Raw genomic sequence first — 14,602 nt, 5'->3', positions numbered from 1 at the left:
GCGCTTTCTCCTGCTCTTCCCGAAACGTCGCTGTTGCCAAGAGGTCTAATCAGTGGCTTTGCTAGGGTTCGTGTTACCCGGTGCGGGACGCCAGCGCATCACCCCCCCATGTAGTGGGTGGGGCAACACCCCAGGTGGTGGGCGTGATGATGTAACATCACTCCGCCCCCACTGGTTTTTTGGCTGTACCTTGTGATAAAACAAAGATAAAACACATTCTGCATGAAATGACGCATTGATTGATATATAACATGATGGTATTATTCCTCCAAACGGTGATTTTGGTCACTAGTGGTGTCAACTTACTAACACCTTATTGCAGCAGTTCTCAAACTTTTAGCACCTGGACCCGCTTTTCAGAAAGACAGTCTGTCCAAGAGCCACCAGAAGTGAAGTCATAGTGGAAGTGACATCATCATCCTTTACGCCCAGGACATTACTTACTCCTTCTTTCCCCTAGTTTTGCCTGAAGAAGCATCTTCTATGGTCATTAGTGAATAATTTTTATTGAAACCGTTTCTGCTCAACGTTGCATATACGCAACAATAATAACTGTGTACACCTGTGGATTGAGCAGTGATGGGTTAAATAATTCTGGAGAACCCAAACGTGTGCTCACTGCTTGGGACATTTTAATTGGTCCTATTCTGGATTATTTTTATATACCTGGGGTTTGGTTGACTGAGCAGCTCCAGCCTTTCCTAATCTGGAACCCAGAGACACAACCCATTATTGCCTGGCCCACAGGTGTACACAGTTGGTCCCAGTTGAGTAGATGCAATGTTGGACAGAAATGGCTTAAAGATCTCCCATTACCCTCCCAGAAGCCTCTCTTTCACTCTCTTTACAGTATAGTATCCATGGAAATCTTTTGCAACACTGACTTTAGTAGATAGTACCATACTCTATTGGAGACATTTGCAATGGAAAAACATTATTAGCTAGCTTAGTGTTATTGTTGCCCCAGAGGCTGCAATCCTATCTATACTTACCTGGAAGTAAGTGCCACTGATTATAATGGGACTTACATTTGAGCTGACATGCATAGACTTGGGCTCTAATGCTGAAATTCTATTTACTGTAAGTGGTTACCTGACAGTGAGTTCCATTGAACTCAGTAAGATTTACTTCTGAGTAGGCATGCATCGAATTGTAAGACGGCAATCCTATACATATTTTACCTGGGAGTAAGCACCGTTGTATAAGGTGGCATATATTTCTGAATAAATTGGCATAGGATAGAGCTGCAATTCGTTTTACTGGATCCCTCTATTTGTCCATTTCAGTGAGTTGCAGCCCAATCCTAAACGGGGTCCTCTCAAAAGCAAATCCCATTATGTTCAATGGGGCTTACTCCCAGGAAAGTGTAGCTAGGATTGTAGCCCTACTCCAGCGAACGGACGCCTTTTCTTCTATAGATGTTATGCATCCTGGCACAAATGGAAACAACAAGCCGTCCTAGAAGAGGAAAAACAGCTAAGAGCCCCATCCTATGCATGTCTACTCAGAAGTAAGTCCCATTATGTTCAATGAGATTTACTTTTCAGGTGGATAGGACTGCAGCCCTAGTGCCCCATCCTATGCATGTCTACTCAGAAGTAAGTCTGTGTTCAATGAGATTGACTCCCAGGTGGATAGGACTGCAGCCCCAGTGCTCCATCCTATGCATGTCTACTCAGAAGTAAGCCCCACACTAGTCAATGGGGCTTACTCCCAAGTAAGTGTGGCCGGGAGTGCAGCCTTGCACAGCTCAGCAGGGCGCGTCCTCCGTTTGCTAAGTCGGAGGCACAGAGCGCTCCGGGCTGCAGCTTTTGGCCTGGAGACCCTGCCGCGAGGCGCTGCGAGGACTGCTTGGGTTGGGCGGGGCAGCGGGTGGCTTTGCGGGCGGCGCGTGTGGAGACTGCAGCTGTCAGGCAGCCCCACGCGCGAGCAGACCCTGCCTGCCTGCCTGCCTCCTTCCAGAGGGTCCTGGCCGGGACGCTGCAGGGATTGGTCCAGGCGGCTGAGCCGCTTCCATTGGCTGGCTGGCTGGCTGGCTGGCTAGCCGTCCTCGCGCGGAGCTGCCCTTTGGAGAGTCTGCTCGCCTGCCCTGCTCTCCAGGGCGTTTGCAGCAGAGCGCGCGCGGGCTGGGGAGCCTGCAGCGCAGAGGAGATGGGCTGGTGAGCCCCTCGCAAGGGACGCGGCTCGCCCTACCCTGCCCTTCCCGGGGAGACCATGGCGGCCGTGGGGCTCAAGGCTACCAGCGGCGGCGTGTGGAAGGGCGCCGGGACAGGCTTGCAGCTGGTGGGCGCCGTGGCCAGCCAGGGCTCCAGAGCCCGTCACGGCGGGGGAGACGGCGGGAGTGCTGCAGAAGCGCGCCTGGGCAGCGGTCAGCCGAAGGCCCGTCAGCACCAGTCTGCAGGGCAGTCCCAGCCTCCAGCCCCTGCTGCTGGGAGCAGAGTTAAGAGACCTGCGGAGCTCAGCCCAGCAGCAGCAGCAGCAGCTTCCTCCAGCCACCAGCCCAGCCCCGTCGAAGGGGTCGTCGACCCCAAGTCCTACCTGTGGGCCAGGTACCATGAGATGAAGAAGCTGGTTTATGGTAAGAAGGGGGAGGGAGTGAGGCCTTGATTCTGTGCCTGATGCATTTGCTGGCTATAGAACCAGATGGTGGTGATGCTGCCAAATGCTTTTTCCAGCTGCCCCACCACAGTCCTGAGCCCCATGATTCAGGAGAGGGTCCTGGTGGTCAGTCATAGGTGGGAGAGGATCCATGTCAAGCCAAGACCTTCTCTTCTCCTCAGGCTGGCATTATGATGAAGGGGCATGCAGTAGCTGTGGCTGATGTTGAGGAGAGAGCCCTGTGGCCAGCATTCCATCTGATTGCTTCTGACTCGCTCAACATGTTGGGTCAGGTACTTGTGTTTCATTATAAAAAGCAAAGAGGCTTTAATTGCTCCGCAGGGGTGAGTTTACACCCAGTGTTCCCATAAGAACATAAGAACAGCCCCACTGGATCAGGCCATAGGCCCATCTAATCCAGCTTCCTGTATCTCACAGTGGCCCACCAAATGCCCCAGGGAGCACACCAGATAACAAGAGACCTCATTCTGGTGCCCTCCCTTGCATCTGGCATTCTGACATAGCCCATTTCTACAATCAGGAGGTTGCACCAGATTGCACCATATTGAGGTTGCACCATAACCCAGATTATTAAGAATTGTTGCTTCTGTACGGGGAAGAATGACATAAAACCCTCAAATTTTGACCTGATTAAATAACTTGGCTGAGATACCTCTAGTCCAGTACTTCTTTTAACACCAGGCCCCACTTTTTAAAATGCCAATCTGTCAGCACCCCCAGAATTGATGTCATGACCAGAAGTGACATCATCAAGCAGGAAAATTTTAACAACCCTAGCCTGCAATCATACCCACACTTACCCAGGAATACATCCCATTTACTATCATTATTAAAAGCATATACACCAGCGGTTCCCAACCTGGGGTACATACATGTCAGCATCTTTAGGGGTGCTTGAAAAAGAATTGAATAATGGTGGAAAAAGGTAGGTCTGTATTAGAATGCCTTGCAGGGCTAATATGAGGAGTACAGTTTATGGAAATGGGCTGCCAAGCAGTACACAAGTGAAAACATGTTGGGAACTACTGAAATACGCAATAGTCTGTTAAAGTATAGATCTGTAACATTTCCCCAAATGCCGTCCTGTACCATGGTAGTATTAAGTCTACTATATTTTTTAAAAAACATTGAAATGAATGAGGATCCATCAGAAATTGGCTCATGACCCACTTAGTGGGTTCTGACCCACAGTTTGAGAAACACTGCCAAAGTGACTTCCAAAAGTAGTTCCAAAGTGACATTTTTTAAGTACTAGATTATGTGGTTCTCACTGGTCCACTCAGAGGTCTTTTGTGGCCTAGGTGATGGGCTATCTGTACTGCTGACATGAGTTGGTGTTTTTTATGTAGGGTGGGAAAATGGTAATTTTGCAACACTATAATTGTTCTGAATAGGCTAGTGGCAGGTATCTTGAAAGAGAATCAGTGTACCCCTATTGGGGAAAATTAGCTGTGACAACAGGATTAAGTTGAAGCTTTGAGACTGGGTTCTTTCAACCTCGTATTTAATGTATACTTGTCAGAGTGGAATGATCTTTGGCTTTTATGGTTTTGTTTGTGAATTTGAACTAGTAAAATCCCTTATTAAACCTGCTGATTTCCTGATGCACATACAACTTTTTGTTGGCATCAGATTAAGCACAATAAATTTTTAAAGGAGTATGTCACACAGGAGGGGCCAACCTGATATGCCAGCTGAAATGGTGGTAAATGCGCTATCCCTTCCCCAAATTTCACCACACACCAGCCCTCCTTCTGCCATGCAACACACATGCACACACAATCCCCTTCCTTCTGTTGTGCCTCACAGCTGCTGCCTCTGAGCTGACTGGATCTTGCTCCCAGTCACCATTAGCTCACCTCCCCTCCCTTCATGACTGGGCTGGCCCTCAGTTTAGAAGTAATTGCTACAAATGCCAACATCTGACCAGATCAGGATGCAGAAATAGATACTGTTTTGTTTAGGGAAGGGTGAGGATGAATGAGAAGCACAAAAATGGGGCATAGCTCAATAATAAACATTCTTGATAGTGCTGCTGTAGGAGAAAGAAGGGCCTGTGTGTTGGTACATTTGGAGGTAGGCACAAGGGTACTGCTGACATATTTTTTTCATCAACTCCAGATCAGACAGTAGATTCCTTCCAACTACATAATTAATGATAAGTTTGATTAGGGTAGGCAAGCTGAAGTTTACTAAAGCAGGTGGTGATAATAGCTAGTTTGGCTGACTTTAGAGTTGCTGTGTTCCCTGTTATGATGTGGAGGGGGGATTACACCTACCCTTAAAGAACAGGTATGCATTTGATAGTGCTTCCACATGCTTAATTTACTGGCTATGGCTGGGAGAATTTTAAACTAATTTTAGGGTCCAATCCTATTCAACTTTTCAGCACTGATGTGTAGTCCCAAGGTAATGGAATAAACTTTCCCTTACTTTGAGGAGGCCTCAGTGACTGCCCCCTCACTAATGCAGTGCATGGCTTGTTGACACAGCTACAAAAGTGCTGTAAAGTTGAATAGAATTGGACCCTTAGTTGGTTTCCAAGCTTCCAGGTCTCCTGGGAGAATAGTGTGTTGATCAGTGTTATACATTTATACAAGCCTTATAACTTCTAGATTGGGTTTGTGAAACTTACTCTGTATTACATTGCTCTTGAAGAGCATTTGGAAATGTCCCTGGGCTTGAAATGTGACAGCTAAATGACTTACCAGTGTCAGTTGCAGGGATTAGGTAACCTCTGTTTTGGAACAGCACACTGGTTCCCAGTTAGCCTCTGGGTATAGTCTGAAGTATTGCCATTGAACTTTAAAAGCCAAAATTTCTTGGTCCTGAGATATATTAAGGACTCCCTTCTCCCATAGGAACTTCCTTCTGAACTCAAGACTTCAGAGGAGACTTGTGGTCTAATCTTTTGAAAGCTTAGCAGGTTCAGTTGCTGTACCTTCCTTGAGAAGTTTTCTTTCCAAATAAACCCAATCGCTTGCTCTTTGTGGCTTAAGAGTAGTTCAGTTTTATTTTAAAAGGCCTTTGAGATGTTGGATGGTTTTCTTCTGTTCCACACTATAATACAGTTTTTGTTCTTGTTTTTTCATTGTGATTTCAGAGTTTTGTAAGTTACTTGAGACTCCATGACAGACTGTACGTTCAGTAAATAAACATTAGCCAGAATTTGATAACTTTTAAATTGGGGTAATCTTTCTTGCTTGCAAGGAGTGCTCTGAGCAAGGAATCAGGACACTGGAAGAACTATTGGGGGCCAAGATAGAAGGAAGGACAAAGGGGTCTCCAGGGGACTAAGGGCCCAATCCTATCAAACTTTCCGGTGCTGGTGCAATCACAATGCAGTCTTGGGGTAAGGGAATAAATGTTTCCATACCTTGAGGAGGCCTCTGTGACCGCCCCATCACCACAGAATGCAGCGCACACACCATTGGATAGGATTGGGCCCTAAGATGGGAAACAGCAGGGAATTTTTATTTCTAAAATTTTAATGGAAAAGTGTCCAAATATGAATTACTAAACTGTATAAGCCTGGATTTTGACGTATAGTTTCATTGTGCTGACCCACAAAATTAAGCAGCATCGTGGTAGCTGCTAAAAAAAAACCTGGTAACTTCCATTTTATTTAATTACCCAAATTAATTGTGGACTTTTATTGGCATGTGACAACCCCATGGATCATCAGATTGGGGGGGACGACTGTATTCAGGGCTACAGGCAAAAAAGTTTGGGAAACACTGACTTAAATTATTTGAGAGAAGGAAAACAGTGCCATGTGTCAAAAAACAGTTCTGCTTTGTAGTATTCACTGCACTTCAAGATAATTTTTTTTTCATTTTTAGTTCTTTAGATGTTGCAAGACCCTCTTGTTTTTGTTGCGTCAGAAGGTCGTGGCTCCTTTTCTAAAATATTGTGCACAAGTGTATATGCCTGTTGCTAATGGCTTTGGAAATGAGTTTTGAATGTGAAACAGCCAGACAGCTAAGTAATAAAAACATGTCTTATTATCAGACTTGATTCAGTTTATTCCATAATAGAAATATGGAATGATGATTATTCTTCATGAATGAATGATTCGTGTAGAGCAACAACCAAGAACACATGTAGTAATGTGTTAATATAGTGGTCTCTGGTTAAAACAGAATTTCCTGGTTGTATATTTTTTGAATTATACACTTGAAATTATCTGACAAGAGTTACCTTAAAATTATCTGTCTTCTCAGATAACTTTAAGGTATCTGTCTTGTCTTTTGGGTGCATTTCAAATTTATCCTGAAACTTTTAACTCTCAATTCCGTCTTGGCTATAGTTTTACTAGTGTGATCATCCTTTCAGTTCCCAATTGGCAATTGATTTCATAGAATCATAGAATAGAGTTAGAAAGGACCTAAAAGGTCATCTACTCCAACCCCCTGCGTGTAGCAGGAAATCCTCCTTTAGCAGTGGTTCTCACATATTTAGCACCAGGACCCACTTTTTATAATGAGAAACCGTCAGGACCTACTGGAAGTGATGTCATGACCAGAAGTGACAGCATCAAGCAGGAAAATTTTTAACAATTCTAGGCTGCAATCCTACCCGCACTTACCCAGGAGTAAGTCCCATTTACTATCATTGTTAAAAGAGTATACACAGTAACTTGTTAAAAGTACAGGTCTGTAACATTCCCCAAATGCAGTCACATATCATGGTAGCATCATCTAATATGTTAAAATAAAATATGGAAATTAATGGGAACCCACTGAAATTGCCTTGTAACCCACAGTTTGAGAAGTACTGTCCTAGAGCATCTCCAGCAGGTGCTTGTCAAACCTCTGCTTGAACATATCCAGTGAGGGAGAACCACCCTTACAGTCAAGAATTTTTCCTGATATCCAATTGAAATCTCTTCTCTTGCAGTTTGTACCAGTTGGATCTAGTTCTACTTTCAGAGGCAGTCGAGAACAAATTAGTCCCGTCTTCCATTTTTGTTTCAGTGCAAGAACTTCAGGCTTTCAGGAGCTATTATAAAACTGGCTTAGTCCATGCTGGTTTAAAAAAAAATTTTTTTTTTTGCTAATGTGACCTTGTTTTTCATGTTATTCCTCATTTACCTCTGAAGTTACAGGTTTTGGCAGTATTTTGTGATTCCTTTAGTGGAAGCCGCCTCAAATTCTTGGGGTGAGGTTGCTTTTGTGCACACAATTGCCTGAGAAGTAAGCCTCATTGAAAACCATAAGACCTGCAGGGCTACCCCATACATGTGTACTCGGAAGTAAAACTCTTCAGACCTGTATATATTTTGAGATGCTATGTTTCTGTTGTCTACCTGCAAATAGGTAATGAAATTAGAACTAAAAATGAGAATATTACCTCTCTAACCAATTTGCAAAGAGGCTTTTGCTCCTCTATTAGGAGGAGTTTTTTCATCAGAAGGTCACTGTGTTCTTAGGGGACCAGGTAATGTTGTTTAAAAGGGAGAAGAATTTGAGAGCAAAGGGTTTCTGAGGCCTCTGGGAATGTGGAGTTCTGAAGTGACTGCATTGTAAACAGAGTGACTCTTGTGACTTGAAGTGCAACTTGTGCTGTCAGCCCTTTTGCTTAAGGCCAGTTGCTTTCACAGCTTTTTGCTTGCTGTCCTTTGGAAAGCCTAATGCGGTTTGTACTCTGTGCTTTGTAGAAACAGCAACTTGCCATCAAGCGACATGTATTTCTTTGTCTGGGCATGGCTTTGTCAATTGTTTTAGTGGAAACCGAAGTGCTCTGGAAGCACTCGGCATCTTGAACAATTTTCTACCTCAGTGTGTGTCATACAATACTTTTCTCATGGGTAGAAAATTCTAGGACACAAAATACTGTTTTTAGAAAGGAAACTTTCTGAATAATAAAGGATGATTTTTGTTATGTTATACTTCTCAAAAAATTGTAACTTCAGATATGTGAAATATGAAATCAACAAAAGGGTCTGTTAAGTATTGTGTACATATTAAAGTTTGCAGAGGCCATGGATAGATGTGTGCAGCCTCTGCTGGGCTCAGAAGACCCTCCAGAGGTGATGAGAGTTCTGCTCCCCTTGCCTTTGGAGGGGGGGAACATGCAGGGGCCCCGTGGACCTGTTCTGCAGTTCTGTGAATCCATGGGTACAGAGGGTGGGGTGGGCTGTGCTGTAAAATGTATTACTGTAACATTGGTTTGCTGTAGGATTGCAATATGAAATGTGCCCATTTCTCAGGCAGCACAATTCCTTGCAGTTTCTCCTGCAAACCTTAAAACTGTGAGTGGCCCTTTTGTAACTCTAGGAAAAGCAGACTTCCTGTGCTACTCTGAGAATTCTTCCAACTGCTAAAAGATTCTGCAGCAATAGTTAAGTTATATAGAACCATACACAATTGCCTTCAAACGTGATCAAAATCACAAAGGCAGAACATTGTAGGCCAGTTCTGGTCATCTGAAATAGTTTCAACCATTTTGAGATCAATACGCTTGTATTTAAGGGCCTCTCTACCAAACTTTAACAAAAATGTGCCTGTTTAAAAAAAAAAGTGCCTGTTGAAAGTTACATTTCCTTCCAACACCTCAGCACTTAAGATTTCTTTCCATTAGAAAGAAAAGTCTTGGAAATCTCTCCTTGTAGCGTTTCTGAAATGCAGCTGTGTGGGGGGCAGGTAATGCTTGACCAATGAGTCCCAGTTATAGCCATCATTTTCAGTGGCAACTTGCATGAGTGTAGCAGCACATTTTTCAGCCACTCATGCAGCCAGCTGTTGGGAAGTGACGGTTATAAAGTGTGAATCTGCTGAGGTGGCACTGAACTGACTGTGCCTGCTCTGCATAGTCATTCTCAGATGCCAGAACTTGGGGATAGGTCAGATTTTCCTTCCCATGTTGATTCTGCCTTCATAAACTTGCTACAGCACTTACTCCATGGTTTGAACTCCTGACTGATCAGAATTGAAGGCGGTTGGTGGCTGGCAGGCATGAATGCTGGGAAGCTCTCTTCCCTCTTTCAGGACCGTGAGACCCCTAAATACCACTTCCTGAAACAACTTTTGCAGAGACGGTTAAGAAAACTCTCCAGACTCAGCAGTGCTGTAACACCCTTTGATTGCCCACTGTCCTTTGCTTCAGTGAGGTGAAAATAGTTCTGTCTAAATCTGTGGCTTGAGAAAACACTGATTAGAGGGAAATAATTCAGAGGGCTAAATGTAGAGGTCATGGGAGCTTATTTGGAAAGGGCAGTGACTCAGGATAGAATGTGTTTGGGATTATAGCAGAAATGATTGTTCCTTGCTAAAGTTTTTGTTAGCACTGTGTTAAGAATGTATCAGTAAGAGTAGACATTTCATATCCACTTCAAAAGAAATACTGGCTACAGTTTGCTTTAACTCCTATTTGACCATGGAAATTGAATTCTGCATTTGCAAATTAATAGCAACCCCACTCCATATGGAGTGGGATCACAAATGGGAAACCTGATTTTAGTTTTGTTCCCTTGTTTCAGATCTCCTTCCACCAGGCGTCTGCAATCTTCTTAACCCAGCAGCTATCTATGCAAATAATGAGATCAGCCTGGGAGATGTGGAGATCTATGGCTTTGATTATGATTATACATTAGCACAGTATTCTAATTTATTGCATTCTATGATATTCAACACTGCCAGAGACATCCTAATTGAACACTACAAGGTAGCGTACCTTAATTTTCCTGTTTTCCTTCCTCTAGCAATGAAATACTGCTTTTACACCACACCATCCCTGAGTAACACTTTCTATAGCAAGACAGAGCAGTGCACTGAAAGGGCATACATAAATCTCCACCCATGTGCATGGATTTATTCCATGAACCCGAAAAGATGAGCAGGTGGCCCCCTTTAATGATTTTTTAATTAATTAATATCATTTCCACAATGAGTCCTAATGGGAACCTATAGTGCTGCATAGGTAATTTTTTTCCCCCTCTCACCCTGTCATTTTCAGGGAGCCTCAAGCATGTTTGCTGCCTAATGGTGAACAGTGGTTGGACATGAAGTTCTTAATTGGCTATATCACAGTCCTTGTGGAGCATTTGGTCTGACACTCTCTCCATGATACCAAATTGTACTGGTTCTCTGATCCTTCACTAGGTTTTGGAACTCCTTTTTAGTCTTAGAATGAATATAATATAGCTGGCATATCTGTGTGATAGGTTGTACTTATTGCTTCCTGGTGAAATATTTTTCAGTATCCTGAAGGACTCAGGAGATATGAATACATTCCTGGATTTGCCATTAGAGGGCTTCACTACGATGTTCACAAGGTACACCATACGTATTCATATCCAATCCTATGCCGATCTCTGCCAGTGGCATGCGCACTGTTGCAAGCATGCCACAAACTACTTGACTGTGTAAAACTGCCTCATATGCTTGGGAGAATGGTCTACTACTAGAGAACTGTTGACTCCTCATAGCCATTGCAAGAAAAAGAGAAGGTAGTCCAGTGAATAAGGGAAATGAACAAAGCAATACTATGGGTTTACCTGGTAGCTCACTGGAAAGAGCAGTGTAAGAGGAAAAATAAGGTATGGGCTTTGGGAGATGCAGATGACAGCAGAATCTCCACAAGTTTAACAAAATAATTTTTTGGGGGAGGGAGGAAAGCGTCAGAACTAAAACCCTCAGCATCTTACTTCAGAGGGAACTCCCATCTTCATCATAGTTATTGGAGCAAAGGGAGGAGGAGAGAGATGTGGGTTTCCCAGTCCCAGGGGCTGTGATAGTATAAGGCTTTGTTGGTGTAATGTGTTTCAACCAGCAAAGATCTGTGCTCTGCAAGTGTAGGAGAATTTAGTAGCAAACCCAGCCCCCTCTTTAGGCATAACAGGAACACTCTGAAAGTTAATTTTAAAAATGCGTTAAAATGTGAAGTTTAACTAGGACTGCATTTTAAAAAATCATTCCTAGTTAAACTTCATCAGTCTTAGTTTGTGAGTTTTAATATCAAAATATTACATATATTCACTCAAAGCCTGCTTCTCTTTCAGAGCCTTCTGATGAAGATTGATGCTTTCCACTACGTTCAGCTGGGTACTGCATATCAGTGAGTTAAACTCCTGTTGAGTGGTTTGGTGTATGTGTAAATACAGCAACATTTTATATTCTACATCCATCCCTTTTATGATCTTTTGACACTTGCCTTATGCTTCTTATAAAGTTGGCTTTAAAAAAAATGCAGCAATATATAGCCACATGTAAGAGTGAGCATCTAATTAGGTTTCATGGACAGTGTTACATCGTCACTTACATGACATAGGGCCCAGTCCTATCCAACTTTCCAGTGCTGATGCAGGGATGCCAGTGGGGCATGGGATGCATCCTTTGGGGGAAGGGCTCCTCAACCTAAGGGGACATTTGTTCCCTTACCTCAGGGCTGCATTGCAGCTGCATCAGTGCTGGAAAGCTGGACAGAATTGGACTCTGATTTTTTGAGCTAAGACTGCAGTTGTAACACAGTGGCAAGATTCCTTGAAATCTTGTGGGAATTGCACGGTCCCTTGCAGAACTATTAAAGAGTAATTTTTGAGTTGTTGGCACAGATGCAAATTGCGTCAAGATAATTTGTACTAACAAGTTCAGCTATTAGTACTAGACTGTAGTAAAGAAGGAAGCTGTGCTCTGTGAGAGGTGCCTGGCTACTAAATTTGTTACTGATGGTATCCTTTATTAGAATAAATAAAGAACCCATTAGGAATCAAATAATGGTAATTGAAAAGACGAAATGAACCACTAATCATTTTGGAAAATCTTTCCAAATATCATATTCTGAACTGTTGACAAAGTCACTGCTGGTTTGGGTGAATAGTTACAAAATAATTGTTAGCTTCCTGATATGCACATTGAACAGCAGGCTATTTTCTTCTTCTTCCTTTTGCTGTTAAATAGTATCCTATTAATATAGCTGACTGTCACCAGGCAGATCTGGTTTTATAACTTCTTGGAGTGAATTACAGAAAACATTGACTCAGCTGAGGGGCATGTTTAATTTTCCTCTTGCCTTATAAACCACTCATTTTCAGGAGGCACTCCTAACTTTAAACGGCTCTGGTTTCACTCAGAACATAACTTCTCTGGCTGTAACGTTTTCTTTACTCTCACTTCACTGGGCTTATCAATATCCATTTGAATAGGATGTAACACAGCTTTCCACTGAACGATTGCTATGTTAACATGTAACCTTAGTACTTTTTTCATTTGAAAAGCAACCTGGAAAGTCATGCAGCGAGTTGCCGAACTGCGTGGGGCTTTGTTCAGTGGACAAATATGCAGCTCCTTAAATTTTAACTGAAGGAATACTTGGATTGTGAGGAAGTTAAGAGAAGTCATGTCGATTGATTTGCACAGGTTGTCTCCAAATACAGTGGTACAGTACATATCTGTTATACAACTTTTGTGTTGGTTTCACAAAATAACCAACCAAAAATGATTTGTAATGAAGGGATCACAGCTGGTTACCAATTTGTAAGTGCTCCATGCAAAGTTTAATCCCTGCTTTATTAACTCAGTGGGCAAGTGAAGGCCATGCAGCATTAGAAATTGACTTGTTGGAAAAGTCATTCTCTCTTTGACTTTTCTTCCATCTCCCCAGTCCAGTGGCATAGCTAATGATTGTGTAGCCTGATGCCAAGCTCAAAATGTTGCCCCAGAAGTGACATCACAACCAGAAGTGACATTACATCCTGGCTTTTTAAAAAGTGAAAATTGGGAGGAGCACACCTCCTCCCCCCAGCAGCTCACCACCCACTTGCTCTGCTGCCTCCCCCCTGTCAGTGGCATAGCTAAGGCATCTATCTACTACCTGGGGTCAAAGAAGATTTTGTAACCCCCCCAGCACGACAAAATCAAATTTAATTAAGTAAATAAATCAGTTATTGGTTCCATGCCGTATCATAATAACATCTCATTGGCACTCAGAACAATCAGTCTCATAGGTCAGTTTGGAGTTAAGCAAATCCACTTTTTGTTTCATAAGGCAGTTGTGTTTAATTTTCTGGTTAATTGGCCATAACTTTTGATATAATAAAGATATTCCAGTGCAGTTTATTTCATTGCATTCTGCATTAAATTACCTTTCCAATGATATATAGCAAGATTGTATCATTCATACATGCCAAAATTTTCACAATTTTAGTCACTAGTGTCAAGCTCAACTTGATGCCCCCCTAAAGCTTGATGCCCGGTGCAACTGCTACCCCCTGCAACCCCTTAGCTACGCCACTGCCCCAGTCTGTCCTTTTTCAGTCTTCAGTCTGTCCTGATGTCGGCTGAGGCTGACATTTGCTGAAACTGATTTTGTAACTTATTTTGTAGAGGCCTAAAACCAGTCCCTGATGACGAGGTTATTGAGATGTATGGTGGAACCCAGCATATCCCATTATACCAGATGAGTGACTTCTATGGCAAGGTACAGTAAGGAATCTTAATAGTATTGTAATAAAATCAGGATGTTTCCTCTTTTTACAGCCTAGAATCCTAATGTATGGGAATTAAGTGAGAATGTCTGTAACTTCCAAGTTTGGAGAAGTTAGCACCAGCCAGTTTAAACATACTGTTTAAATGTATCACTTAATTTATGAAGGAAGCAGAGAGTCTGGGCAATTTCTGACATAGTCATGAATTGTTAACAGACTCTGGAGACTTGACTTCTTAACCAGCCCTTTAAATGGCTCAACTCATTGCTAAACAATGCTGAGTCACTGATCCATGTTGTTGGATAGTATTTGCGTCAATCAATTTCTTAATACTGTTGGTAATTACCAACTTCTGAATCCTTGGGGGCAGGGGGTTGCTATTCTGTTCTCCAGACAATAGCCCAGGAGCAGAAATCCATTTTGTCCTATAATCCAATCCCTGCCTGGGTATTCTGACTGTATAATAAACTCTATATGTAGCTGTTAACCTAGACCCCTTCTTCTCCTACATGCTATCATGACACCATTTCTGGATGCTCACCAGTGATATCACGTAAC

General features: G+C 42.9%; 1 protein-coding gene across 1 annotated transcript in view; it reads left to right on the top strand.

The window, feature by feature from the left end:
* Positions 1-1,996: 1,996 nt before the first annotated feature.
* Positions 1,997-14,602, top strand: part of NT5DC2 (5'-nucleotidase domain containing 2) — a 37,366-nt gene continuing 24,760 nt past the window's right edge. The window contains exons 1-5 of the mRNA XM_066614006.1: positions 1,997-2,578; positions 10,100-10,284; positions 10,820-10,894; positions 11,621-11,676; positions 13,944-14,037. Of these exons, the coding sequence (XP_066470103.1) occupies positions 2,215-2,578; positions 10,100-10,284; positions 10,820-10,894; positions 11,621-11,676; positions 13,944-14,037 (774 nt within the window). The 5' untranslated portion in view covers positions 1,997-2,214. The remainder of the gene's footprint in view (positions 2,579-10,099; positions 10,285-10,819; positions 10,895-11,620; positions 11,677-13,943; positions 14,038-14,602) is intronic.

The sequence above is a fragment of the Tiliqua scincoides genome, chromosome 2, assembly GCF_035046505.1.
Source record: "Tiliqua scincoides isolate rTilSci1 chromosome 2, rTilSci1.hap2, whole genome shotgun sequence".
Lineage (NCBI taxonomy): Eukaryota > Metazoa > Chordata > Lepidosauria > Squamata > Scincidae > Tiliqua > Tiliqua scincoides.
The sequence above is the reverse complement of the archived record's forward strand: the minus strand, read 5'-3'. Positions and strand labels throughout refer to the sequence as shown.